The sequence below is a fragment of the Bombus fervidus genome, chromosome 12 (genome assembly GCF_041682495.2).
Source record: "Bombus fervidus isolate BK054 chromosome 12, iyBomFerv1, whole genome shotgun sequence".
Classification (NCBI taxonomy): domain Eukaryota; kingdom Metazoa; phylum Arthropoda; class Insecta; order Hymenoptera; family Apidae; genus Bombus; species Bombus fervidus.
In genome coordinates, this window is record NC_091528.1 from 4,826,405 (window position 1) to 4,853,796 (window position 27,392).

The following is a 27,392-nucleotide window of genomic DNA, read 5'->3' on the forward strand; positions in this document are numbered from 1 at the left end:
AATATAGGACAGTTTTTTTTAGAAGCAGATTGACTTTATTTTGAAAGATATAAAAAAAATTAAGAACGTTAATAAGCAATTTGATTTCATTAATTTAACAAATTGTAGATTATAAAGTCAACGTAGTTTCAGCAGCATTTCTTATAGAGAAAATATTTGCAGTGCAATTTAAATGTAAAATTCATATTCTCTATAAATTACTGGTTTGTATTTACGATATCATCAATCTTTAATATGCTGCGGACAGTTTCCGAAGCTAGTGTAATGGCGCTTATAGAAACTAAAAGTGGTTGAATCACATTTTCTTCCAAGATATTAGTAATTGATCCTTTTCGTACATTAATTCCAGTAGTATGTTCACCCTTAGCGTGTCGGTTTCGAAGTTCCGTTACAGTTGCAATAGGATTCAATCCGGCATTTTCCGCTAGGGTCGATGGAATTGTCTGTAATATTCACAAACATATATTTGGAAAATATGTTAAAAATTTGCACGTATATTTAGTAGCAAATACAAATTATAAAAATGATATAACTCACCTCGAATGCATTTGCAAAAGCTTTAATACAATAAGCATCAACGCCCGATAAAGTTTGGGCATATGCTCCTAGTTTTAGTGCAAGCTCTATCTCAGGTGCTCCTCCTCCAGCAATTAGAGCTTTTTGTTTCACTAAACAGCGTACTACACATAATGCGTCGTGCAATGAACGTTCCGCTTCTTCTAAGACCAATTTATTACTACCGCGTACAAGAACTGTTACTGTTGGTCCAGGATTTTGTATTTTGGTGATCTGTAACAAAAATAAATAAATAAATATTTACAAAAAAAGACATTAGTATTTTAAAAAATAATCATGTTTTAATTCATTAACCTTAACAAACTTAGAGCTTCCAGTCTGTACTTCTTCACATAATTCTGCGTTAACAAGATTATCAGCAACAAAGTGATCTAATGACGCAATTGGTCTACAACCTAACGTTTTACATACGAATGAAATATCCTCACGTTCAATGTCTTTAATCACCATAACTTTGATTTTATCTAAAAAGTGTATAGCTAAATCACTGACGGCGTCGCGAAGAATTGACTTCTGTACTAAGAGTACATTGCAACCAGCTTTTTTAATTTGCTTCACGATATTTAATATGTAAGTTCTTTCCTCCTTCAAAACACGATCCATTGCAGCGTAATCTGATACGATTACATTATGATCCATCTGAAGCAATAAAAGAATTTTACTTATATTTATGTATAAAGCTTCTTAAATTCATGTACATATTTCTTTATTTCAAATTACTTACGTCCGTTTTAGGTGGAGAAATGCAGAATTGAATTAAACCTATTTTTGCTTTTTCAATACGTTTCGGTCCATTAACATTACAAGATTTTTGTGTAAATATTAATCCTTCTACAAGTTCGGTGTCTTCAACTGTACCACCTAACTTCTTGATTACTTTTATGTTCTATAAATGTAATAGTATTATTAAGATATAAACTTAATACATTTACTGTAGTAATTTAACTTGTATATTGGTTTTCTTACATTAAGATCTACAGCAATTTCTTTCCCTTCTTCGGTAACTTTTAATACTGCATCTACAGCAAGTGGTGCTAAGAGGCTTGATTGTTGAAAGACAACCTTAAAAGAAAAGAATTGCATAATTTCAATTTCATAATAGTATTTGAATTACAGTTTATAATTAATATATACATCTTAAGATATACCTTTGAGTTTAAGGAGGTTGCTGCAGCTCTAATCAGTGATTGTTTGTCTTTTAAATCAACAGGAATAGACATATTTGTCAATATTTCTACAGCTTTAACTGCAGCTTTTTGGAAAGCATCGCTGATTAAAGTAGGATGTATTCCCTTTTGCAACAAACGCTCTGCAGCTTCTAGAAGGGAACCAGCCATAACAACAACACTTGTAGTACCATCTCCAGCTTCAATATCTTGTGCCTTTGATAATTCAACTAACTGAAAGCATCAAAACAAATGAAAAATGCATAAAAATTATTTTAAAAATTCTTAATGCTTCTGATGTTAATAAAAAAATTACCATTTTTGCTGCAGGATGTACAACATTCATTTCTTTTAAGATTGTTGCACCATCATTTGTAATTGTAACTTCTCCATTCCCAGCTTGAATCTTAACATACAAAATGAAATATTTCAACTACGTATAAACAAACTAAGTCAATAAACTTAATTCTAATGTATGAATTTTACCATTTTATCCATTCCTCTAGGACCAAGACTGGTACGAATTGCATCACTTACAGCTGAAATATTGATATTAATATGAAACTCCTATTCACAAAAATGGGCAAAACAAAGGGCATTTTATTTAATTATGTTAATAAAATGTAAAATTGCACCTACATTCATAACCTACAATTTTACTTAGGTATATTTAAAGTGTTTTTAAATAATTAAATCTACATTCTGTAAGACTATATAGTGATAAATTTTAACTTTTTCTTCAGATTAACGATGACAAAATAATTCGGTTACGGTGTATTGAACATGACTATATAAGGTAAGATTTTTGTCGGCATAAAAAATAATTAATAAGAATTGAAATGCTACAAGACTATATCAGTAGCATTATTTATTCACCTTTCGCAGCATTGATATTGCTGCTACGAATATCTGTTGGTTTGCTTTTATCTTTATAGGCCTGTCCATGGGCACTTCGTCCATCGCCGCTTGCCGTTATTGCCGTCATTCTCGACAAGTTAGTCACGTTTTTTAGGTCGGGTTGATTACGAAGTTTGTACGCAAGTTTGTAAGGAACTTCGTTCCTCTGAGTATTGGAGATGGTTTCTCGCGACACTTTTCTTTACAATATTTTAATCTCTTATAAGAAATAGTTAATTCTCTCAATGAATTAAAATACGTTAAGCTCAAGAAACGACTGGAAACCTTAGATTATAAATTCGTAAGAATGGGTGCCGGGTAGCACTATTCATTGGTAACAAGGACCATGGATCTATAATGACAAAGACATGTCAAAAACGTTGTTCAGCACCACGTACTGGCTCATCGAAGAAACTTTTACAAGTTCATATTTTAAGATCTTATATAATATTCTACAAACTAATATAGATAAAATCATTTTACTTTAATTTAAGTTATAACGATATATGGCTAATTAAAGTATATAACATAACCTAAAATTTATAAAAATGTATAAGCGCAATCTCAAATGGTATATCGTTTGATTATAGTACGAGCTTCCACCCTAGTTTATAAATTGATTCGAGGTCGATGGTAAATTGCAATACATATACATACGAGTTATTGTCGCCATTGCAAGCTACAGTTTATTATTTACATGAACGTGTTACGATTAAGATGCGAATAGTTAATAATCGTAAAAATACACGGTTTTTAGGGAAGTTTAATCGAAACTCTGCTAAAAGCTCTAAGTGATTGATAGTGTCGTTGAAATGACGTAAGGTTAAAAATGCATAAAGACAAACCCACTAAATTGTCACCTGTCCGTTGTCATTTCTGATAATCGGTATGGGATGTGCCAACTCACCTACTGTTAGATAGATACGAATATTCATATGGCAATATGCATGCCTCGAGAAACTGTTTATAACTTACGATGATATAGATTTTTATGGTAACGTTGTAAAAAAGAGAATTTGATACGCGATGGCGAGTTCAGCTATCGGAACTAATTCGGAAAATACTTCAAAATTTTTGGAATCGTTACAAACTGACTTGAAAGTTCTCGCCTCTGAGACGAAGAAGAAATATCCACAAATCAAGGAAGTATGTTATTATTATTGACTTTAATATTTAGTAATATATTACACGTTATTATGTAATATTAAATAAAGAGTTAGGTTAGTTTTTAAATTTAAAGTGCTCTATTTTGTCCCATGAAGATTAGTACAAAATTATTGGAAACAATGTTTGAATATTGCATTTTATTACAGTCATGCGAAGAAGGAATTGCAAAAATAAGGACAGCTTCGAATACTTCGGGTGCTCCAATTTATTATATTGTTAATCAAATCTTATATCCTTTGGTTCAAGGTTGTGAGAGTAAAGATGTAAAAATTATAAAGGTATGTAAGAACCAGATATATTCTTTAGTATTTTATTTTTCAAATATATAATATTTTATATTTAAACAATATAATAATTTTCTGTAATATTATTTATTTTAGTTTTGTTTAACTATGATGCAAAAATTAATTACACAACAAGCTATTGATCAAAAAGGTGCTCGTTATATCACAGATACGTTATGGATGTTAATGGAATCTGGAACAGAAGAAGTTAAAGTTTTACAAACTGTAACTCTTTTACTAACTAGCAACACTGTGGTTCATGGAGAAACACTTGCAAGAGTAATAATTTATATTACTTATAGAATAAAAAATTTATGTCATTAACATCTTGAGTAATTTAAAAAAAATAATGTCATTTTCAGAATTTAGTTCTATGTTTTCGCTTACATTTTACAAAAGATTCTACAACAATTAACACAGCAGGTGCCACAGTAAGACAATTAGTGTCATTGGTATTTGAGCGTGTAGTTGCAGAAGATGAACAAAGTCCTGATCAAGAAGATTCAGATGAAATAAATTTGGAGGAATTAAAAATTCCTACTAATCAGGCACCTAAAAGTTTAGGACCATGTGCTGCTGATGCATATTTAATGTTTCAAGTAAGTTTACTTATATTAGTTATTACATTGTTTAATAAAATTTAATTACTGAGTAAAATTTTTTTAGGACTTAGTACAATTAGTAAATGCAGATCAACCTTACTGGTTAATTGGGATTACAGAAATGACACGTACCTTTGGACTAGAATTGCTAGAATCTGTTCTAACAAATTTTTCATCAGTATTTTTTAAGGTATTTAATTATAAATGATGAGTTCACATATAAATTATAATTGTTTAATTTTTCGTTTTTTTCAGCATCCAGAATTTAGCTTTCTACTAAAGGAAAGAGTGTGTGCCCTTGTAATTAAATTATTTTCCCCTAATATCAAATATCGCAATTCGGTACCAGCATCACTACAACAAGCTACACCTTTAGATAAACCTTATTTTCCTATTAGCATGCGGCTCCTTCGAGTTGTTTCTATTTTGATACAAAAATATCATTCTCTTTTGGTATATATTCTATAAACTTCAAAAACTTTTAAACTTAATAAAAATATTATAATACAGCCTTGAATTTTTCAGGTGACAGAATGCGAGATATTTTTATCCCTAATTGTTAAATTTTTGGATCCTGATAAACCAACATGGCAAAGAGCCTTAGCTTTAGAAGTTTTACATAAAATGACAGTACAATCTGATCTTCTTACAAATTTCTGTGAATGTTATGACTTAAAACCTCATGCAACCAACATTTTTCAAGATATTGTCAATAGCTTAGGTGCTTATGTACATAGTCTTTTTGTTAATCCCCAAATGATGAACCAAACCAATATAAGTAAGTTTTAAAAATTTACTATAATAGCAATAAAATATTAATAATGTTAATATCCTTTTAATGTTAGCGACAAGTACAACGATTCCACAAAGTACGGCTTCTCCGTTATTTACGGGAATGCCTATAGGTCCTGGTGTTTCACCTCAACCTGGTTTTTATTCACGCGGCATTTGGTTGCCGGTAGTTGCGACATTTACAAGTGGTCAAGCTAAATCAACCTAGTAAATATCAGAATCTTTTTTGTTGTTTACAGTATAATTCTTTTGTAAAAAATTAATACAAATAATTTAATTAACTTTTAGTCTGGACATGCTTGATAAAGTTGAACCGCCACAGATTCCTATCGGCTATGGAATAAGTGTAGCGTATGCATGCTTATTAGACATTATACGATCCATAGCTCTTGCAATCAATGGTACTAATGAAGTTGTAACTGGAAATCAATTGTACAAACCTAATGAATTTGAACGAAAACTTCATACTCAGCTCATTAATTCTAGTTGGTGTGGCTTGCTAGCAGCATTAAGTCCTCTTATAGATGCAAGGTAAGAAAGATTAAGCTATTGATTATTTTACCCATATAGTATTAAAATTTATTTGTGTATAAAAATCTCTTTTTTTCTCTGGAATTCCTAGCACTGATGAATCTGCAACAGAAAATGTGTTAAAAGCAATTCAAACTTTTGCATCGCTGTGTGGACAATTAGAGTTGCAGACTCCGCGTGACGCTTTCATTACTGCAATATGTAAAGCATCATTGCCTCCTCATTACGCTTTGACTGTGTTATACAATGCTCCTCAAGGTATACCGAGTGCAAGGCAACAAGAATCCACTCAGTACAATGTGACTATTGGTGAACCAGATTATAGACAACAGGTTGTAGCTGTTGGTACTCCTCTACCCACTGCATCTCTACCAGTTGGTGTGTAATAATGATTTGAAATTGCTGAATGAAACTGCTTATAGCTGAATAAAATGAAAAACTATTTGCGCCAATATAGGTGCACATCAAGGTCCAGTTATGTTAACGGCAAAAAATTTACAATGTATGCGTGCATTATTATCACTTGCACATTGCCATGGAAGCATACTTGGTGGTGCATGGCATTTGGTACTTACGACACTACAACATCTTGTCTGGATACTTGGTTTGAAGCCTTCTACCGGAGGATCCTTAAAGGCGGGAAGAACCGCTGCCGATCCAAATGCAGTACTTACAAATGCAGTCATGGCAGATTTGCCTGTACTTAGCGCCATGCTTAGCAGGCTATTTGAAAGTAGTCAACATCTTGATGATGTAGCTTTACATCACTTGATAGACGCACTTTGCAAGTTGAGCCACGAAGCTATGGAATTAGCTTACTCTAACAGAGTGAGTGTGAATTTGATTTTCAATTGAAAGCATCAGAGCTTTAACATTTAAGTCTTAAATATAAAGTGCAGTCACATTGCAACGTCTCTGTTAGGAACCCTCCCTGTTTGCTGTGGCTAAACTTTTAGAAACTGGTTTGGTAAACTTACCACGGGTAGAAGTTTTATGGAGACCATTAACAAATCACTTGCTGGAAGTTTGTCAACATCCGCATATTCGTATGAGAGAATGGGGAGTCGAAGCTATTACATATCTCGTAAAAATGGCACTTCAGCACAAATATCCACAACCTTTGCGCGATAATCAAGTATGTTAAACTTTTAAATTAAAAGAAAATAAATTGAATATTGAAAATGTAATTTATTTTTTTTTCATTACAGAAATTGCAGACTTTACTTTTAGGACCATTATCAGAATTATCATCAGTTCGCCATGGAGATGTAAGACAACGACAGCTAGAGTGCGTTTTACAAGTGTTACATGGAGCAGGAGAAACACTATATCATGGCTGGCCTTTGGTACTTGGTATTATTGGAGCAGTATCTGATCATCACGGGTAAATAGTAATAAAAGCCCGATTTAATAAAAAGTATCATTTATTTTAATTGTATATTTATGTATTTTACAGAGAAGCTTTAGTTCGTATAGCATTTCAATGTTTACAATTGGTAGTAACTGATTTCCTACCAGTAATGCCTTGGCGATGTCTTCCACTTTGTGTTGACACAGCCGCAAAATTCGGTTCTCAGACGCAAGAATTAAATATTTCATTAACTGCTGTCGGATTAATGGTAAGAATGAACGAACAAAAATGTTTTATATGTTCGTTTTATTCTTAATCTTAGTATTGTTAAATGTTTTTCTTTTCTTTTCTTAACCCCTTGCCATACCATTTAACTCGGAAGAATCCGGGCCCAAACGTTGCGCCCGAATGGTCAGGAAAAGAGCCGAAGCGATGGAGACAGCGTGTCGGAACTTGAAACATGAGATCGTGCGACTGAGTACGTAGATAGCCGCGCCCGTGTTTAGAAAAAAGACACTATTCGATACATTCATACTTGGCCCGAGATTAAGCTACGAGTGAGACTCGTGACATTCACGTTTCACATGAAATTAGACTACAAGCCTGACTCGTGATATTCAGGTTTGGCTTAAAATTTTCATCATGACTCAGACTCATAAAAGTATGGCAAGGTGTTAATTTGAGAAGGACCTGGTACATAACATGTTACGCGAATTCGGAACTTTTGGTTGAAACTTTCGATTACAGATTATGGAATTCCTTACAAGTACATCAGAGCAGGAACTCATAATTAAAAGATGAACATGCATTAAGTTGTAGAAGAAATTAGAAGCATTTAAAATTGTTAAAATTGAAGTGCAAATGTTTTAAATGAAAAAAATTAAAATCAAGACAATCAGACAAATCAAGTTTATTTTAGATGCGTTATTACAATGCTTTTTTATATCACATAAAAAATAGGTTGATAGGACAATTCAGTAGATTTTGTAGGTTTTATAAAATATAGTCAGTTTAATGTATTTATATTTATATATTGTCTTTTCAGTGGAATATAAGCGATTATTTTTATCAAAACCAAGAGAAGCTTTGTGTATCTCTGAAAGGAGATTCATCGTCGGTGTTTCCGGACTTTCCTGGTACAACAAATATGCCACCTTTTGACAAACTTTGGATGTGTTTATATGCAAGATTAGGTAAGATATTTTGTTATGAAACTTTATATAGGAGATAGAACATTTCTGAAATATTACTATTGCATTTATATTTGTAAGGTGACTTATGTGTGGATCCTCGGCCCGCCGTGCGCAAATCAGCTAGTCAAACTCTGTTTTCTACAATATCTGCACATGGTAGTTTGTTACATCAACCGACATGGCAAGCTGTACTTTGGCAGGTTCTTTTTCCATTGCTAGATAAAGTAAGAAGTTTATCTAACTCCGCCAGTAGTGAGAAGGTAGATACTAGTGGAAACATACTTATTCATCACAGTAGAAATACAGCACAGAAGCAGTGGGCGGAAACGCAGGTAATATATATTTATTTAATACTTACATTAATATATTACTAATATATGTATTAATAAAATTAATCTGTTTAATTATTATTCTATAGGTATTGACTTTGAGTGGCGTTGGAAGAGTATTTAATACCAAGCGGCAGTTGTTACAAATGTTGGGCGATTTTCCTAGAGCTTGGTCTCTTTTATTAGAATTTATAGAAAATTCTGCGCTTAGTAAAAATAACGAGGTGTGTATGTATACGATATATGTAATTGTAAAAAATTACTTTTTTTAATTTTGTATTTATAATTGTTAGGTATCATTGGCAGCTTTAAAATCATTTCAAGAGATTTTATATCTCCAAAAAGGAAGTGACAATAACGAAGTGATTCAATCAAACGATTCCGAAGCATTATGGATCGTTGCATGGCGTGTGTGGTTGAATATTGGAATGGAAAGTACAACACCCCCTCAAGAAGGGGAAACGGAACCTTATGTACCATCACAAGCATTTTTAACAGCGTTGGTTCATATATTTCCAGCTGTTTTCCAACACATCAGAAACAAGTATATTTGTACTTAATAATTTTTTCATGTAATTAAGTTACTATTTTAAAAAAGAAAGTGTATATCCTTTTTTTTATTTTTCAGATTCACTGGCCCAGATTTGCAAAAACTTTGCATTGTGTTAAAAAATGCAGTTGCAGTTCCAGTACATGGTGAATCAACGCCATATATTTTGCCTACAATGCCAGATGTAGTTCTCACTCATTTACAAGATGGTGTACTTCATTCAATGGAGCTTTTACAAAAAGTATGTAATTTATTTCATTATTAAAATTATTCTTTTTCTATTCGACATTAATTTAATTTTCCTTTTAATAGGAAGCATTAAATGGACCCGACAATTTGCGAACAATGATTGTTTTAATATTTCTTCAGCTTTTGAGTTTTTCAAAGCTGGCTTGTGAAGCTCCCACCTATGGTAAAATCCCAACGAAACACATCTCTCAAATTAGAGGCGTATCTGTGCGTATTTTTTAGTTTTTGTATTTAACCATTACATTATTTTTAATGAAATATTATTTAGTTTTTTTATTTATTTAGGCTGATTGGGTGACTATGAATTATGTTCCTTTTGGAGAGAAAGCTTTATCAATGGTTGTAACATTATATCAAAAGACAGCACCTGAAATGGCAGTTATAGATGGACAAGTTTTAAAGCATATTATAGAAGCGTTGCACGTGCCTTTGTCAATGAAGTATGCTTGCCCATCACCAACAACTTGGAAATTGGCTGTTACTAGTTTGCTTGCTGTTTTACATACTGGCTTACCTTTAGCCAGGAAATATCCAGAACAATTTCAAAATATGTGGCCGGAACTAGCGAATACATTAGATGATTTCCTATTTCCGAAAAGGTGGTCCGATAAAGCATAGCAATAAACTTGTATTTTGTTGTTTTGTAACCGTTGATTGTTAAAATTAACATTTTGATATTTTACTACAGTATATTAAATATAGAACGAGGTGTCGAAGAAATTCAAGCGGATGAAGCTGTAGATTGTCAAGTGATGGAACTTTTACGAGATGAGGTTTTACCACATTCTCAATACATACCTCATCAGTTTATTTTGCGAGTAGTTATGTTATTAAACAAAGGGTCCATACACTCAGCGACTACAACAAATATTGGTAAATCTCTTTTATGTTCATTGAAGGAAAAATTTTAAATATAAAATTATTTTTTATTGCTGTAAAATTACTTTTCATTATTGTAGAAAATAGCGGCGAAACTAAGTTAAGAGAAGAATTCGCAAAAACGTGTTTTGAAACATTACTTCAGTTTTCTCTATTGGATGGACTAAATAATGAATCAGATCATGACACAACCAAAAGTCCTGAAAACGATGAAGGAGGTGTTGCTGGACGGTTAGCAGTCACTGCGCTTCTTCATAGGTTTCAAGAAGTTTTACGACGATATATTGAAAACGAGAGGCGAAGTGGAAAGTGTCCACTACCTAGGTAATAGTTTTGTTCAAACAAAATTTTTTAGCTCTTCTTTCATTTGATTTCATTTGATTATATTAGTAAAATACATTGTACAATTCCATTAGAAATAAATGTAACATATACATATATTAATTTTTAAGTACTTATTATATAAACCTTTTCTAGGTACAGATTATCAGAAATTTCTTTTGTTCTGAAAGCTGTTGCAACACTTGTGGTTTCTCTGAAAAAAGCACCACCTAACAAAGGTAATCTTTATTAATTTATATATTTGATTTTAATTTTTATAATAACATACGTAACTTCCTTTGTTTTATTTATAAACAACGTTATGCAAAGAAAGACAATGGAATACAAATTTTATTTTCTAGTTGAAAGATCAGTTTGGGAACAACTGATTGGACTATATCCTTGTCTAGTAGAATGTACAATAGCTACGGCGTCAGGTCAAGTATCAAGATCTTTGCGGGAAGCTTTACTACAATATCATGATCTATTGAGACCACCGCTTCATAGTTCCGCAACATCTAATGGTGTTTGACCATTGCATTCTTTGCTCCTAACTCGAGATAATAATGTTTGCTACGCAACCAAGTAGTAAACTTTCTATAACTGGTTACGTGTGCAATAAATTTTGTCATAAAATTTTTACTTCCGCGTACACGTTACAAGGTAAAGAATCTAAGGTGAAGTATCTTTGAAAATCTTTAATTTATGTATCTGCCGAAAAGTTTATCATACAAATCTTAGAAGTTCTTCATTACCATATAACAAAGGTAAAAAACGTTCATGTTTATCTTTATCTATCATCTTTATCTTTATGATATAAATATTTTAATTGTGTAAATTGCAATAGGTTTTTATAGAATAATGTATTCAATTAGCATGTTAACACTTGAAGTGTTAGCAATAATCACTTAAATATTTATTTGACATCTTAAGAACTTCCATTCTTTCAAATACTTTGATTTCTACAAATATGAGTATAAAATTCTTTCCTTTTTTATACAGTTTATTATTGTAAGATTTTAAAGTAACAGAGAACTGCTATATATAGCGTAATATTTATAAATAGCTGCATATAATTTTTGGTTTAGTTAGTAATATTGTCTATAATGAGCAAAAACAAAAGTAATATAACATGGTGTCTTATACTTGAGTGAAATAACACATAAAAACATGTAGACTTAGGAAGTCGAAGCAAGTATACAAAAGTTGTGTTAAATATGTATTTGTTTAAGCGCAAATTGGTTGACTACAAATTATACACATATGCCATGTTGCTGTACATAGTTCATGTACGACTTGGCTTTTCTAATACATAATGTAAATATTGAATTAATTGCGATTAGAGCATATAGTACGATTTTATAAATAATATAAAATTACTATTCGCTATTCTTACAATGATACAATATTGATAAACTATGATATAATGATGTAAATAGCCATACAAAAATTCAATAAAAGTCTGAAATATTTATTGCTATTTTTGTATAGAAATTGTGCCTTCATATATTTTTAGGCTTTGTACTTTTTAATATTTTTTGTAATATAGCACAACAGTTTTTTATATTGTTTTTGAAAACATTTTTTAATGTAATCAAAACCAGTAAAGTCTATCTTTGAAAATATATTTTTTTATTATTTAATTAACATATACATAAATTGTTTCTATTCTCTATATAATTGTTCATCATATTATTTCATTATATCCAAAACATTTAATTTTGTATATAATACAAATGTATATTCATGGTGTATGTATATAGAACAGTATATAGGAAAGGATTATCTACATATAATATCTTGACGTTCTAGATTTGTTTTATGGCACATACTAAGCTTTGATATGAATTTTATCTACGTATAAATTATAAATATTTGGACAATTAATTAATATTGACTGAACAGTAAGTACTTGGTTCGATTTCTCTTAATGGACAAGCGCCTTAAAAAGAAGTGTCTTTAAAACATAGATGTCGCATTTGTAACCGGAAAACTTGTAGAATTAATCAAATTTCAATAAAAAATATAGTTGTAGGATATATTTTTACTATATTATTTTTCACATGACTTTAATTTAAAAAATGAATTGAAAAATTTGATTCATATTTGTGAGAAACGGTATGTTTTAACGAAGTAGTGTTGAATTTGATTCATGATGTATTTTCGAGTGACGCCGCAGCCATGATTGTTTAGTTTCGGGGGATGAAAAGTGAATGCGAGCTACCGATTTGAATGAAACGCGTGTGACCACAGCACATACCGACTTATTTCTGTATTTAATAAGTGTGTCTGTTAATTAAGAGATATGGTAAGCGGTATCATAAGTTGAAACATGAGTTAAGCATTTATTCACGCGGGATAGTTTTCGCGGGAATTTTCAGGCGTTACAATTGTTGGGTGCCGCCGCTTCCGCGGCACAACATTGTACTTTCAAACTTTCGATCGATTTATGTCCAATGTACAGTACCATCGAGTAAGATGAGCATCGTGCACGGTTTATCATGTAATATGAATTTCATTTCACATTTCGCCGATTATTCGGTTGTGCACACAAATTTACACTATTTCTGTGAAGATACTAGAAAATGTAACCAAGTATCACACTGCATATAAATCGATATATACTTCTAAGTGTGCATATATGTGTATTTGTATGCGCGTGTATGTGTGCGTGCGTGCGTAGTGTGACGCTTACACGAGTATATGTATACGTATATAGAACCTCTACAAGAAACCGTGGATCAGGAACGCCCCTTTTTTACGATATGATCGAATTTCTTTCCCGCGCAATTTCTAAGACACGATCGAACATTAATAATTGATAGCTTTTTAATCTTATGATCTCTCTTTGTTTGATGTATGAACTGATTTTTCTTTTTAGATTACGATTTAGATTTTATTATTTCTGTAGAAAAATTTTGTTCTTTATGAAATTTTATGTTTAGTTCAAACCACTGTTTTTCATATACCTCAGTATAATTTAGGAAAGATAAATTATTTATGTAAAAAGTTAAGAAATATGTATCTCGGATGTTGTAAATGTATAATTTTGTTGAAAATACCCATTGAATTTAAATAGAATTTTTTATGTCAGTTGTTACAATAAAACTTGTATTTAAAATAGTTGTTAAGAAAATGTATTTTGATTAATTGCTTGAAAACAAAAAAGAAAAATTAAATATAATTAAAATATATAAAAATAAATTTTGTTTTATAATTAAATTTATTTGCTACAATAGGATATTATTAGATCATTCTTTATAAAAAAAAATGTATCTACAAAAGAAATGGATATATATATATATATACATATATATAATATTAATAAATAAATCTCTAATAATTTCTATGAGTATACATTATATTATGCGTATATATTTATTTACCCTCCTTCTGTTGATTAACAAGAAATTGATTCATGCTACTTATTGATTTTGATTAATATAACAGTTGTATAATTTTAATACTTTTAAATAGTACAATAATATTCTATGATTACATATTGTTTTAGGCTATTTAGATACTTCTCTGAAATGTGGTTACGAAGTGAACATGTTAGTAGAAGACTACGTGGTCGTTTAAACGTAAGTTGTGTATCCAGAACTAAAACATCTCACCATCGGGTACAAGTTAGCAGCTTACGAAAACTTCCATCTGTAAATAATAATAATTATCGCATTAATACACCAAACAAATGTGGTAGGCTGACACGATGGAAACATAGATGTACTCATTTCTTAAAAGAGGTATGCATTAGTGTTTATTTTTCCTCTGACCTTAACTTCTCACGTCTGTTGTATCTTTTTGTGTTGCTATCTAAAACATTGATATTCAATTATGATATTTCAAACTACATTATTATTATTAGCTTATGTAAATGATCTTTGCAGGTCATTTATTAAAACAAACTTCACTATTCCTTAAAAAGAAATACTTTCTAACTAATCAGCGGTTAATGAGTGACTGACTAACTCTCAAGGATGTTATGCACTTAGATTTCTTAGAACTACAATCGAAGTCATTTGGTTAACGTAAAGACTTCACTTCAGTTTTGTTAAAAAGATTATTATCTTCGTAGGCTTGTAAAGAAAATGTTTTACGTTTCGTAAAATCTGCGCCTAATAGACGAGAGAGAGGGCCTCGTAGAAGAAAATGCATAAAACGATCAATGGTTACTTCAACTCCTTTACACCGATCTTCTACAAAAGATGCAGTTATTGTAAGTTATTTTAAACTAGTTTGTTTTTTAATAACTAATAGTAAAAAATATAAATTGTTTAGCCAGAAAAATGTACAACAGTATCAAAAGTTTCTGAAGAATCTAAGGAAAACTGGAATACAACTAGTTTATCTTTGTACTCATCTATATTAAACACAGACTCATGTTGTTCTTCCATAATCAGTGTAAATGACATCAAATCTTCAGTTCCGAGTGTATCACCACTATCAAATCTAATGCCTCCTGCATCTATAGGTTCAAATTCAAACCTTTCATATGTATTGGATGATGAAGAAAGCAAAAGTATTGGTATGCGTATTTACAAATATAGCCTATAATAATTTATTTGGCTTTGTGTAACACATATGCAACTAATATATTCCTTTTCTTACAGATACTAGTTTGCTGTATTATTCCGCACATTGCACACAAACAGAAGCATCTGAAGAATGCTATAGATTAATGCATTCTACGTCCATGTATGGAACTCGTTCTTATTCATCAGAAAAGTATTTTCCAAATGAAAAGTACACATTTAGTAATAATAATGCGAACAATAGTAATTCGTCAAAAACTCAATGTTCTGTTGACACCCATTTGTCAAAATATGAATCAAACTTTACTACTACAAAGTATGGTACTACAACCATGTATAGTCTAAGCCACCATCATTCACCAGATACAAATGGGAATGTTACTGAAAAATATGATTCCGATGATATTGAGAACGATTACCATGACGTTGAATATATGGAAGTTGGAAGTGAGGAAATAGTAGAAAGTTGTGATATGGAAAATATGGTTACTCATGTTCAAGAAGATTGGGAACCATTTGATCCTTATGTCTTCATTAAACACTTACCACCTTTGACTCCAGCGATGAGAGCCAGGTGTCCTGCTCTTCCTCTTAAAACACGCAGTAGTCCAGAATTTAGTCTCGTATTAGATTTGGTACGAATATTTTGAATTATCAAAAAAAAAAAAAAAATGCATAATAAAAATTAATATAGTAACAAAATAATTCTTTAATAAAATCTAACAATATTACAGAAAATGAACGAAGGGATATAAAAAGATTTTTTTTTTATACAGGATGAAACATTAGTTCACTGTAGCTTGCAAGAACTTTCGGATGCAGCATTCCGCTTTCCAGTCGTCTTTCAAGATGTAACATACACGGTGTTCGTCAGAACAAGACCCTATTTTCGCGAATTTTTAGAACATGTCTCGTCATTGTATGAAGTGATCCTTTTTACTGCAAGTAAACGAGTTTATGCAAACAAATTAATGAATCTATTAGATCCAACACGAAAATTGATTAAGTATCGTCTGTTCAGAGAACACTGTGTTTGCGTAAATGGAAATTATATCAAGGATCTATCTATACTCGGTAGAGATTTATCTAAAACTGTTATTATCGATAATAGTCCACAAGCATTTGGATACCAAGTAAGAATATGGTTTTGTCATATTTCAAATATTGAAAAAAAGAACAGTTTTATATTTTCTGATTTTAATAAAATATTTCTTTTACAGTTAGAAAATGGTATTCCTATAGAAAGTTGGTTTGCTGATCGTTCAGATAATGAATTAATGAAATTGTTACCTTTCTTAGAAAATTTAGTAAATTGGGTAAGTATTTAATAAAGTTTATGTTAGGTGATTTGCAACAAATATTGATAATAGAATAAACGTTAATTAACATTTTAGGGTGGAGATGTTAGACCACGTATTAGAGAACAATTTCGACTCTTCAGTTTTTTACCACCAGATTAACTCATTTCATAAACGCGAGATTAACATTTCAAAAGCTGCTAGCCTATATAGGTACGTACATGTATAGTATATCTTACGGATATATTCAGCAGATAAATGTAAGATATCATACAAAGCGTGCAATAATACACGCCAAAAGAAAATTCTATAATTTGCAATAATGTTTTGTTAATAATATTCGATACGTAATCGTTGAAATTATTAAAAACCAAAATATAGTTATATCGATAAAAGTTGAAATAATTCTTGTGCCATGATTTTTATAAAATTTCAAAAAGAGGTAATTTATTATTTAAGTATAATAAATTTTGTACTTATTTGCAAGGAACTTAAATTAATCTTGTTAAAAAGATTAGTGTAAAAAATACATTTGAAAAATTAACATCTTAACATAATATTGTTAAGAAATATCACAACATAGTAGTTACTAGAATCTATATTTATCAAATATTTGGGCAGGTACCAATCAATAAATAAATAATGAATCTCTCTCTTTATGAATCACATAAAGACAAATCAAGATTTGATACCAGTGACTGCCAGGGCTTATGTGTTATTGTGAGAAAATTTCATAAATAATATTCTAATCTAAATTATTAAAAAATGAGGTTATACACTTGTTATTAAATTGCTCTAGTAGATACATTATAGCAAATTATAGATATCTCTCAATTTAAATATTCTTCATATTCTTAGTTGTGGAGAAAATGAATAAAATGTAATTAAACAAAATATATATAAAATATGCATAATATTAAGTTGAGAGATGTCAAAATAATCAAATACTAGATATTAAAATTTTATTTAAGAAATTAAGATCGATCGCATTCAAGTTTTCTTTTTCTTCTTTTTTGGGAGTGATACAATTTACTTCTCGAAGTTAATCATATTATTCATTGTATGCAGAAATATGCAAAGCATTCAATATATTTATCCAATTATAAAGTAAGTTAAGCAGAAATCTAATATCATCTATGAGATGAAATTATTGCAATAGTTAATTCAATTATTTGTTCCAAGAGATAGTAAGTTCATTAAATAGAAACAAAATATACTGATAGGATAACATAAATGAATAAAATACAAACTTCCATTTTCGAATAACTTCCGTTATCGCTAGTTTTTATTTCTGAGCATAGTCCACATATAGCAGAAGTCGTACCTATTAACAAAGTAAAAAAGAAAAAGAAAGAAAATAGGAATATTAAACTTATACTTTCAGAATAAAACTATTTTTTACATTAATCAAAATTATAATTAACAACTTCAGACTTATTATGTTTGACTAAATATTTTTGCACAAGTAATTCTATTTTTAGTTACATAAAATGATATTCTATAAATTTTAAACATAGGACAAATGATTATTATTGTCTACAGTTGTCATTTATTGTTAAATTTGTAATATTTTTTGCTATATAGCTATATATATATATATATATATACAATTAGTCTTCTGGAAAGATGTAATGTCTTCTATATTTAAGTTTAGTTATAAATAAATATGATCTCAATCTGATTATTTTTAATCAACGTATTGAAAGTATGAATGCTTAAACTTTTCAGTTGAGCACTGCAAGTATAAATCAGTGTAGATTACAAGTTTTTTAAGTGCATACATATATACATATATTCATAATTTTTTAATTACGAGTACATGTTGATGTGTACGTATCTGTATAAACGTGCGTGAGACAATTATATCGCTATATCCTGCTATATCTAATAGAATTAAAGAATTGCGTGTAATTCATAGCCAGAAATTTATATCGAAACGTCACAATTTAGTAAAACTGTAAACATGTTACATCTTGTAGTGTTTACTATACTTCAAGATTGTATGCGCATTTCACATCACGAATTTACAGATGTGTAATATCAATCTTTATTATAAAAGATGTAAAACTTCGACTGTCTGGTTGGATAAAATTTTTTGCTTCTTCTATTAATTTTTTGAGTTCCTTTGAAACGTAAGATAATGATTAGATCATTATCTAACGAGCCTCAATCGAGGTAATTATTATAATTTTCTACGAATCACATCGTGCAATATTGGAAATGACTTCACTAATTTAATTTTATCATTGTAAATCGCTATATGTATTTTTCTTTTTCTACATAATATCTTTTTATAACTTCAATGAATAACAAATTGCGAACTGCTTATATTTTTCTTTAGAATAATCAGATTGTATTCTCAAGCATATTACAATAGTAGCTTTCACATAGTATTTGTTATTGAAAGATACTATTAAGAAATAAAAATAATAACAGTAGGAAGGAAAATACATGCTTGTTACGTATGAAGTAAGTCTTTATATTATTTATTCTTTTATTTATCATTAAAAAATGAATATATTCAGATATAAATTGTTGCAATAAGGAGATAAACAGTGTTTATTTAACGATATTCCTATATGTGAAAACATTGAACTGTAAACAATACTTTGAAAGAAATCAAAAAATTTACATTCTCTCTATTAAGTATACAAATTTTAATAAAAACTTTGAAGGTGAATATAATTAGTATTTACTGTAACTAAACGCTGGAGACAAGAAATATGTAACAGACATATTTTAATATTTATACGAGATAATTCATAATTGCGTAATTAGTATTAAATATTCATCTTCCAATTCAATTAAGAATATGAAAAAAAAAAAAAAATAATTTGAACATTATTCCAATAACTTACATTTAATTTAGCTCTTATTATACATCATTATATTATTTTACATATGATATCTAAGAATGTTTTACAATTTCACACAGAAAAATATGTTATAATGAACTGACTAGAGAAGAAGTAAAGTTTTATTATAACGTGTAAAAGATATCTATGTAATACAGATGTACATTGAAAACAATGCACATTAGTAATTTTATAAATACTTTTTACACATAAGTATAAATTAGTTCATGTAGCTAATAAAAACTTTCAATTAAAATAAAATTAAAACAAAATGTGAATAAGTTATTTAAAATGCACACAAAATAACAAATATTATTGGTTAAATATATGCAATTTTTATGATAAAAAGGTACTTATTGTCAATTAACACATATATAGTTATACTTAATATCAGAATGGTTGTTATTGTACATAATTCTCTTCAATGATTTAAGTTAAAAATAAATGCTGACAAAAAATACATTGAAAACAATTGTCATCGGAGAAATAAACAATGATTTAACATTATCGTTTCTAACAATATCTGACAAATATTTTTGTAAAACGCCTAATTTACGGATACCTTTTATCGGTTATGCATTCCTGTCGTTTTCCAAGAACATATATTTAGAAATCTCCAAAGTCGCATTACTTAATTCTCGCCTCCAACATTTTGTTACTTTATTTCACCCGTATCGCTTGAGGAGAAAAAATGCTGAAAAATGTCACGTGCAATATTATGTATTTAGAATAATACATTCAACGGTACTTCATATTCAACGCTAATATAATTTTCATATTTAACAGCTATAACAACTAACAATACTTTTTTTATTTTCTATACAGTTTACTATTTCTTACTAGTTCTCGGACTCGGGCTTCAGATACATTGAACGTTTATTTATTTACTGTACCTTGTATCATATTTATGATATACAATATATGTGCCTCATGCGTTATATAACATAATACGTTAATAAAATTATTTAAAACCACTGTTTGTATATCGTTTTGAATAGTGTAAGGAATTTATCTTTCTTTAGACAATTGTTTACAAGATACTGCATAATCTTGGCTTTACTTTTTTACTTTGATCTTTATCAAGAGTGCGTGCATAGCACAGGAACTTCATATCAGTACTATCAGAGTACATAATTTCAACGTATCTAGAGCCCGAGGAAAATTCCCCCTAATCTTCCGAACGCTGGAAATACCTAGTTTCAATGCGTTTGCAGAGATGCACTAGCAGTGGATAGCTCTGGACAATATTTGCTAGTTTGTTACCAGGTAGCGGTGTTGTGACTATTGTAAAAATATGTCCAAAAACTAGGGCATCCAATTCATTAGGTGTCCTAAATATAATTAAATAAAAATATTGTCAAATATAAATTTCATCTATTTAAACTATGGCAACAAATGCACTGTTACAAGGATTCAAGGATTTAAAAGGAGAATTTCGAAAGAATCTTCTGAAAGTGGTGGTAATGCTTCAATTGATTCAGAATAATTCCATAGGGTTTCTTTGGAAGAAGATGCACAGATTTCAAAATCATAAACAGGAGGTTCAAGCAAACAGTTATTCAGGTAATTTCGTCCAATTCTTGATGCATGTTCAAGAAGTTTAGGAAAATCTTGTATAGCTGCAGCAATCTCTTGAACAGTAGGTGGGAGAGAAGGAGTGATTGAAGACAGGGCATATATGTGACCACATACAAGAGCATCTACTTCAGTAGGTCTTTTCAAAAATCAAAACATCAGTAATATTAAACAAAAAGCATAGGACACACTTTTGTCAATGAAAAAATTTCAAATGTATATAAAGCATATTTGTTATGTTTAATTCTAATTAACAAAAAGAAATAAAGCATTTATAACAATCTAAATTAATAACTTATACTTACTTCTCTCCAGAAAAATAATCACTACCCTCTAATCTTTCAGACAATGCTGTACAGCAATTTTGAACCTCCTTACATACTTCTTCCATAGTTTTATTATACCAGCCAAGTACATTGAGTTTCTTTATCACTTCCTTTCTTTTTTGCCAATTTAAAAAGTGATTTAATGGCCATGGATATACACTCCCGTGCCTTACTTTAGTTACTTCATTCAAAGTTGGTTCATCAACCCAACAGATATATAGCTCAGCATTTACAAAAATATTATTCACTAATGACATATAAGCCCTCATGTCTGCTTTGCAAGTTGCAGATAAATGGTCTGACAAACTTCTGCCTTTATTTCCTATGAATGATACGATATTGTCAAATTCAGATATTAAAAATGCCCCACATTTAATAAATGGTACGCGGCCAGATGGGGACATATATTCTGCATTGCTTCTTGGTTCTATTTGAAAATCAAGGCCACACATTTTAAGGAAAGCTTGTACAGCTAAACAATTTGCATTGTCAGGTAATAATATTTGTTCAACTTCATATGGTTGATACAAAGTAATTGGCTGAGGCCACGGCTCTTGTGCTAAAGAAAAGAGAATATTAATTAGGGTTTCTAAACAATAATACTAAGGTTTTGTATAATTATGAGGGAAACATGAGATAAAACATAAATGATGAAACTAAAGAAAGGTTTACAAAAGAAATATAGTATCTTTTATGCGAAAATTTGGCCATTATTTAAAGACGCATCAAAAAGAAAGTGGATAAATAACGTAAATTTGAGAGACAAGGTTAAGTTTCATGGCAGCCAGAACTTAAACGCGAAGTATGTATTGAAATAAAGTTTTAATAGTTACCTTCCAATTCTAGAGTGATAGAATCTGCTAACAGGGGACAAGGCATTTTATCTGGTAAGTGTAATACGAATAACAACGTGGAATTTAATTATTTTGCTCTACTCTGATCTACATCAAATGACAAAACAAGGAAAATCGGCGAAGGCAATATCGATTCTTTTTCATTATAAAAATTAATGCAATAAAATTGTTATAATATAATATAGTATTCTTTTTAAAGTAATTACATTATAATTAAATAACCACTAAATAAAATATATGTATTAAATATTTATGTAATTACGTTATATGTTTACATTAATCCTTATTAATTTTTAATTGAGCTATATTAAATACTTAATTAATTGTTATATACTATATGTTTATTAACAATGTTCTATAATGGCAAAAACAAGTAAATGTAAATCTATAATAATAATTATAATTACATATAAACAAATAAGATTGACTAATTTGTAACATAGTTCGAAACGAAAATGTATATAGTATTAAATATATATAGATTAATGATATTTAATTAATTGAAATACTACGACTTGGATGAAAATGTATACATATATTTAAAATCAAATATTCCTTATTTTCTTATATGAGAACTAAACAATTTATAACAGAGATACTTCTATACAAGTATATATAGTAAATTAGACATATTATAAAAAATAAATTAATAACATAATGGAAGGAGCATGTTAGAATTGTACTTTTTTAGCTGTGTCAAATTAATTACGATAATTTCTTGAAAAAGAATTGATTTGAAATTTGAACACTGCTAAAGTTCCCGCGTCGGAAGCGATTCGAGATTGCGCGAAAAATAATGCGCGATGAACAGTAGTCTCTTCCTCATTTAGACACAGCAAGATGTCGAAGAGAGGTAAGTTGTTTTTCAAGGCGAAAATCTAACGAAATTCATCAAAGTGTTAGCTATCAATTCAAAAAGAAATGAACAAACGTCAAACTAATGCTTGTAATATACAGTTGGAAAAATAATTTTTCGCTAATAATAACAGAATCTGGATAATTCGATGATTGTATTGGAGAAAAATACCACGTTAGCGTGCACATCGATAGCAAGGACTAATATGAAATTATTATTTTTTAAGGACGTGGTGGTTCTGCCGGAGCAAAATTTAGGATATCACTGGGTTTACCAGTTGGCGCAGTCATAAATTGTGCCGATAATACTGGTAAGTATGTAGAAAATGCTATAAAAATAAAGCTTAACCTAAAAAAGCTGGCTATGTTATGAACAAAAGCAACACATGATTAACGGTTGACATTCGCATTTCTTGATTATTTCTCGTAGATTTATTTTTACCTTGAATATGTTAAACAGTTAATTTAGTAGTACTAAAGCTCTTTAGTATAGTAGTTTCGTAAATAAATTTCTGAAATTTTACTTAAAATGAACATTATCACATATTATTATATGAATAAATATTAGTAATTAAATTGCTTATTCAAGCAAAGAGTGTTATTAAAACTATGTAGTAATTATTTAATACCATTAACAGAAGTGTGTTAAATTGAAATAGTTATAAATTGAGAAGTCCAACAAATCTATGAAATATGAATTATCCATTTATGCAATTTAACAATTTCAACCAATATATCTTTTACCTTTGCTATTTGATTAAATTCAAGTTTTTTCATAAAAGCCTCTGAATTTTACTAGATTGAATTTATAATATAAACGCTTTTTTTTTTTGTAGGTGCCAAAAATTTGTATGTCATCGCAGTTCAAGGTATTAAAGGCAGGCTAAATCGTCTGCCAGCTGCAGGATCAGGTGATATGATAGTTGCTACTGTCAAAAAGGGAAAACCTGAACTTAGAAAGAAGGGTAATTGGAATCATTTTGTAATTCAGTATTCTTCTTGAGGAATATATACATTAGTATTTCTATTATTTTTATTATTCATTTAATGTTAAAGTAGTTAAACTCTTTTCTATAGAAAGAACTTCTCAAAATTAATTATATAGAATTCTTGATCTTTATTATTTTATTATTAATTAATTTATATAATTATCAAGAGATAAAAACATGGTCATTTTATACTTCTTTTGCGATGATTAAGGGAAAGTATATAATTTATATGATTAAATAGGAATAAGTAACAATATTGATAACGTTTTTAAATTGCTTTTTTGTAGTTATGCCTGCAGTCGTAATACGGCAACGGAAACCGTTTAGAAGGAAAGACGGAGTTTTTATATATTTTGAAGACAATGCAGGGGTCATTGTTAATAATAAGGGAGAAATGAAAGGGTCAGCTATCACAGGACCCGTTGCAAAAGAATGTGCAGATTTATGGCCGAGGATAGCATCCAACGCCAGCAGTATCGCGTAAACATTCTGTATAAATAACGAATATTATACATAATGTTAAGTAAGATATTGAATTATGTTCTGAGAATTTTAATATATCGTCAATGCAATCCATTAACTCTATTCAAATTTAATAACGTAAAGGAGGATAACTATTCATACAACTTTTGATAAGAGTTCTTTCTGTGGAATATGAATGTATTAAACGCCTGCATTTTTCGCAGTTATATTATTAGCTTATCTTATATGTAAATAAAATTATCAGTTTGTGTAAACATTGTAATATAAATAAATAAAACGATATATAATAACAATATATCAGAAAATAACAATTTTTCAACACTTAATTACTACTATACACATATATGAACTAGATATGTTATACAAATCGAAATTATAATCTTCTTACACTGCCATTAGGTTCGTTACATTGTTGTACACTATTTGAACTCTATCTTATTTATGTATCTATCCCTACTACATACTTTAAATACAGGTCTTTTTTGTTAATATTAAAGAGACCAATAGAATGTTTGTACACAGAAGTAAATCATTGGTCACTTAACAGGCGGGTTATTCAAACATAAAGCTACGTCTGATATCATATATTATTCATAGTATAATTAAATTATGAATACACACTATACTACATTTTCAGACATACAATTATTATTTTGTATATACAATTAAACAAAATTTACGAAATAGTAAAAAGACAACAAATATACATATATATAATACCTGTCTGCAAAAGATTTTGAAGTAAAGCGTACGATTGCAGTATTTGACTGAATTTCCATCACTTGGCCACCGCAGCTTTCGAACATTTGTTTAAGATAACATTTAATAAACATAATATCCTGATCTTCAGGAAGGTTACTAACTAGGAGATCGCAATATGCAGTAACCTGGAAGGTATATAACTTTACAAAATACTAAAAAATATACACACATATGTGGAGATAATTAACATGTTCATATTTTACATTTATAAAGATAGTATGTATTTTAACCTAATTTACATAGATACACATATTACTACAAACTCAAAAATATTTTAATATCAACAGACAAATTAATAGACATACTTACATACGACAATAAAAAAAACAATTATGGTGAAATAGTTTATTGTACAAAGCTTCAATTACAAATGCTACTCGTGTTTCATTTTTTATTAAGAAAAGATTAGAAAAATGTCATATGAAATTAGAAATTAACTAATATTTATTTACCTGTATTGTTGTAGATGGCAGTGATTCCATAAGTTCTGAGAAATCATAGTGCTCATTAGCACACAGTATCAATGCTTCAGATATATTTTTCATGTGTAAAAGTATGACATGAATTTTCTTCCTATAACGTAAATCACTAAGATCAGGAGCAAAATTAATATCACCAGATATTAAAATCACAGCTGCTGGACTTCCATGAATATCAGCAAATCTTCTAATAGATTGCTTGAGTTTTTCATCAGCAGCATTTTTACATTCTCTAGCAACATGTATTAAATTAACCTGTGAAACACAAGATTTATAAATGCAACATTATAGTATAAAAAATGATACTATTATTAAATAATTTATAATTTTAAAAGATACACAGATTAACTTACCTGAGCATTATTCAATTCTTTCATAACCCGATTATTTTCTCTTAAGACATCACAAACTACAATAAATTCTGCTTCCCTATAACCACCAAAAAATTTTTCTCTAATTACTTGGGTTGCAGCCATGGCAGACCTTCCTTTTGGTACCTGTCATAATCATAAGAAATATTATATATTTAAATATATTTAACTATAGTATTATGTAATATATTTCAGTAATATAAAATTACAAGATTTAATACTAACATGGCAATTTTCTATATCCCAAAATACACCAATGGGTGGAAGATACGTTGGTAAAGATGAAAAATTAACTGGACTATCATGATGTGAGAAACGATGATATTTATAGTGACTTAACAATGGAGAAACAGATGCTCCATTTTCAGCTGTAACACTATTATTGCTACTATTTAGGTCACATAATGATTGAGATATGCTCCTTTCTATTAGCCTTTCATTTAGACCTTCTGTCTTATTTTGGTCATTTGTACAAAGTGCATAGTAATCTGCATTATCTTGGTCTGCCATGTGGTTTAAAGAATGTCATGTAACATTCCAATGCAAAATCTACGATCAAAATAATGTGTATAATAAATATATATTCAATGGGAATAAATAGAAACAATATTTTATTAATATATAATTACGCGCGATAGGGAAATAAAACCTAATAATGACAAGAGAATGAAGAGAGAATGAATATTAACAAAATTTATAGATATCACTATTACATTTTGTACTCTTAATAATGTATTAGTATTATTATTATGAACATCATTAAGTAATATTAAAAAATTGCACAGATAATATTCAATATATGATATAATATACAAAAAATCGTACGTTACCTAAAACATTAGTACATCACATAGTTTAAAAAATTGTTGTCGGCTTGTACGGGCATACAGGACGTGGCCAAACGTAAGATAAACGAAATTTGTTAAAAAGTTCTAGAAAAACTACAAAACAATCGGCAAATTAAAATCACAAACGACACACACATCGTACCGACTCCTGAATAAAATTAGTACCACAAACAGGAAGCAAACATCGATCAAAGTAACATGCAACTATCCAATTCGCTACCTCTCCCGCTTCTTACGCAGTGCACAATGCATCTTGCAAGCTCAGATAGTAACTT

General features: G+C 29.5%; 5 protein-coding genes across 14 annotated transcripts; 2 read left to right on the plus strand and 3 right to left on the minus strand.

Moving 5' to 3' along the window:
- Positions 1-12: 12 nt before the first annotated feature.
- On the minus strand, positions 13-2,988 carry Cct4 (chaperonin containing TCP1 subunit 4). The gene is made up of 9 exons (XM_072014236.1): positions 2,619-2,988; positions 2,229-2,281; positions 2,059-2,148; positions 1,725-1,976; positions 1,543-1,638; positions 1,301-1,462; positions 871-1,215; positions 538-789; positions 13-443 (listed from the first exon to the last, which is right to left on the minus strand). Exons 1-9 carry the CDS (start codon positions 2,725-2,727, stop codon positions 198-200), a joined length of 1,605 nt encoding a protein of 534 aa, XP_071870337.1. The 5' UTR covers positions 2,728-2,988; the 3' UTR covers positions 13-197.
- A 58-nt stretch (positions 2,989-3,046) lies between these two features.
- On the plus strand, positions 3,047-12,361 carry Mon2 (Mon2 homolog, regulator of endosome-to-Golgi trafficking). 2 transcript variants are annotated; one of them, XM_072014215.1, is made up of 25 exons: positions 3,047-3,785; positions 3,953-4,084; positions 4,187-4,369; positions 4,453-4,689; positions 4,757-4,882; positions 4,948-5,145; positions 5,218-5,470; positions 5,538-5,691; positions 5,773-6,015; positions 6,107-6,393; positions 6,473-6,843; positions 6,938-7,150; positions 7,224-7,399; positions 7,472-7,634; positions 8,412-8,559; positions 8,638-8,891; positions 8,978-9,112; positions 9,182-9,432; positions 9,517-9,679; positions 9,751-9,894; positions 9,973-10,286; positions 10,376-10,560; positions 10,647-10,890; positions 11,050-11,126; positions 11,250-12,361. In XM_072014215.1, the coding sequence occupies exons 1-25, from the start codon at positions 3,666-3,668 to the stop codon at positions 11,417-11,419; spliced, it is 4,941 nt and encodes a 1,646-aa protein (XP_071870316.1). In that variant the 5' UTR covers positions 3,047-3,665; the 3' UTR covers positions 11,420-12,361. The 2 variants fall into 2 exon arrangements, with proteins under 2 accessions (XP_071870316.1, XP_071870315.1); XM_072014214.1 differs by having other exon boundaries at positions 3,049-3,785; positions 11,044-11,126.
- Positions 12,362-14,420: 2,059 nt separating this feature from the next.
- LOC139992916 (large ribosomal subunit protein uL14) lies at positions 14,421-24,659 on the plus strand. Of its 8 annotated transcripts, none has more exons than XM_072014227.1 (10): positions 14,421-14,633; positions 14,966-15,106; positions 15,169-15,415; positions 15,501-16,057; positions 16,199-16,555; positions 16,643-16,738; positions 16,817-21,138; positions 21,195-22,363; positions 23,413-23,496; positions 24,022-24,132. In XM_072014227.1, the coding sequence occupies exons 1-7, from the start codon at positions 14,421-14,423 to the stop codon at positions 16,880-16,882; spliced, it is 1,677 nt and encodes a 558-aa protein (XP_071870328.1). In that variant the 3' UTR covers positions 16,883-21,138; positions 21,195-22,363; positions 23,413-23,496; positions 24,022-24,132. The 8 variants fall into 8 exon arrangements, with proteins under 8 accessions (XP_071870328.1, XP_071870326.1, XP_071870327.1 ...); XM_072014225.1 differs by having other exon boundaries at positions 21,216-22,363; XM_072014226.1 differs by having other exon boundaries at positions 21,219-22,363.
- LOC139992924 (metaxin-2) lies at positions 19,249-22,559 on the minus strand. Its single transcript, XM_072014239.1, has 4 exons — positions 22,310-22,559; positions 21,456-22,035; positions 20,769-20,906; positions 19,249-20,269 (listed from the first exon to the last, which is right to left on the minus strand). Exons 1-4 carry the CDS (start codon positions 22,353-22,355, stop codon positions 20,236-20,238), a joined length of 798 nt encoding a protein of 265 aa, XP_071870340.1. The 5' UTR covers positions 22,356-22,559; the 3' UTR covers positions 19,249-20,235.
- A 663-nt stretch (positions 24,660-25,322) lies between the features above and the next one.
- LOC139992758 (meiosis regulator and mRNA stability factor 1-like) lies at positions 25,323-27,391 on the minus strand. Of its 2 annotated transcripts, XM_072013934.2 has the most exons (6): positions 27,283-27,391; positions 27,100-27,210; positions 26,495-26,818; positions 26,252-26,395; positions 25,872-26,153; positions 25,323-25,544 (listed from the first exon to the last, which is right to left on the minus strand). In XM_072013934.2, exons 3-6 carry the CDS (start codon positions 26,777-26,779, stop codon positions 25,323-25,325), a joined length of 933 nt encoding a protein of 310 aa, XP_071870035.1. In that variant the 5' UTR covers positions 26,780-26,818; positions 27,100-27,210; positions 27,283-27,391. The 2 variants fall into 2 exon arrangements, with proteins under 2 accessions (XP_071870035.1, XP_071870036.1); XM_072013935.1 differs by lacking the exons at positions 27,100-27,210; positions 27,283-27,391 and having other exon boundaries at positions 26,495-26,819.
- Between the last annotated feature and the right edge of the window lies 1 nt (position 27,392).

Excerpts from the sequence above, each read along its gene's own strand:
- Cct4 (XM_072014236.1), bottom strand. The coding sequence starts at position 2,727 with ATGACGGCAATAACGGCAAGCGGCGATGGACGAAGTGCCCATGGACAG. Across the intron at positions 1,639-1,724 it reads CAACCTCCTTAAACTCAAAG|GTTGTCTTTCAACAATCAAG; the intron begins GTATATCTTAAG and ends TTTTCTTTTAAG. Across the intron at positions 444-537 it reads CTTTTGCAAATGCATTCGAG|ACAATTCCATCGACCCTAGC; the intron begins GTGAGTTATATC and ends TGAATATTACAG.
- Mon2 (XM_072014214.1), top strand. The coding sequence starts at position 3,666 with ATGGCGAGTTCAGCTATCGGAACTAATTCGGAAAATACTTCAAAATTT. Across the intron at positions 4,690-4,756 it reads ATGCATATTTAATGTTTCAA|GACTTAGTACAATTAGTAAA; the intron begins GTAAGTTTACTT and ends AAATTTTTTTAG. Across the intron at positions 10,287-10,375 it reads GATTTCCTATTTCCGAAAAG|TATATTAAATATAGAACGAG; the intron begins GTGGTCCGATAA and ends ATTTTACTACAG.
- LOC139992916 (XM_072014223.1), top strand. The coding sequence starts at position 14,421 with ATGTGGTTACGAAGTGAACATGTTAGTAGAAGACTACGTGGTCGTTTA. Across the intron at positions 15,107-15,168 it reads CTACAAAAGATGCAGTTATT|CCAGAAAAATGTACAACAGT; the intron begins GTAAGTTATTTT and ends TAAATTGTTTAG. Across the intron at positions 16,058-16,198 it reads TTAGTCTCGTATTAGATTTG|GATGAAACATTAGTTCACTG; the intron begins GTACGAATATTT and ends TTTTTTATACAG.
- LOC139992924 (XM_072014239.1), bottom strand. The coding sequence starts at position 22,355 with ATGCCTTGTCCCCTGTTAGCAGATTCTATCACTCTAGAATTGGAAG. Across the intron at positions 20,907-21,455 it reads GATTATTTTTCTGGAGAGAA|GACACCTAATGAATTGGATG; the intron begins GTAAGTATAAGT and ends AATTATATTTAG. Across the intron at positions 20,270-20,768 it reads TGCAAACGCATTGAAACTAG|CATTTTTTCTCCTCAAGCGA; the intron begins GTATTTCCAGCG and ends GACATTTTTCAG.
- LOC139992758 (XM_072013934.2), bottom strand. The coding sequence starts at position 26,779 with ATGGCAGACCAAGATAATGCAGATTACTATGCACTTTGTACAAATGAC. Across the intron at positions 26,154-26,251 it reads AAGAATTGAATAATGCTCAG|GTTAATTTAATACATGTTGC; the intron begins GTAAGTTAATCT and ends TGTGTTTCACAG. Across the intron at positions 25,545-25,871 it reads TGCCATCTACAACAATACAG|GTTACTGCATATTGCGATCT; the intron begins GTAAATAAATAT and ends TATACCTTCCAG.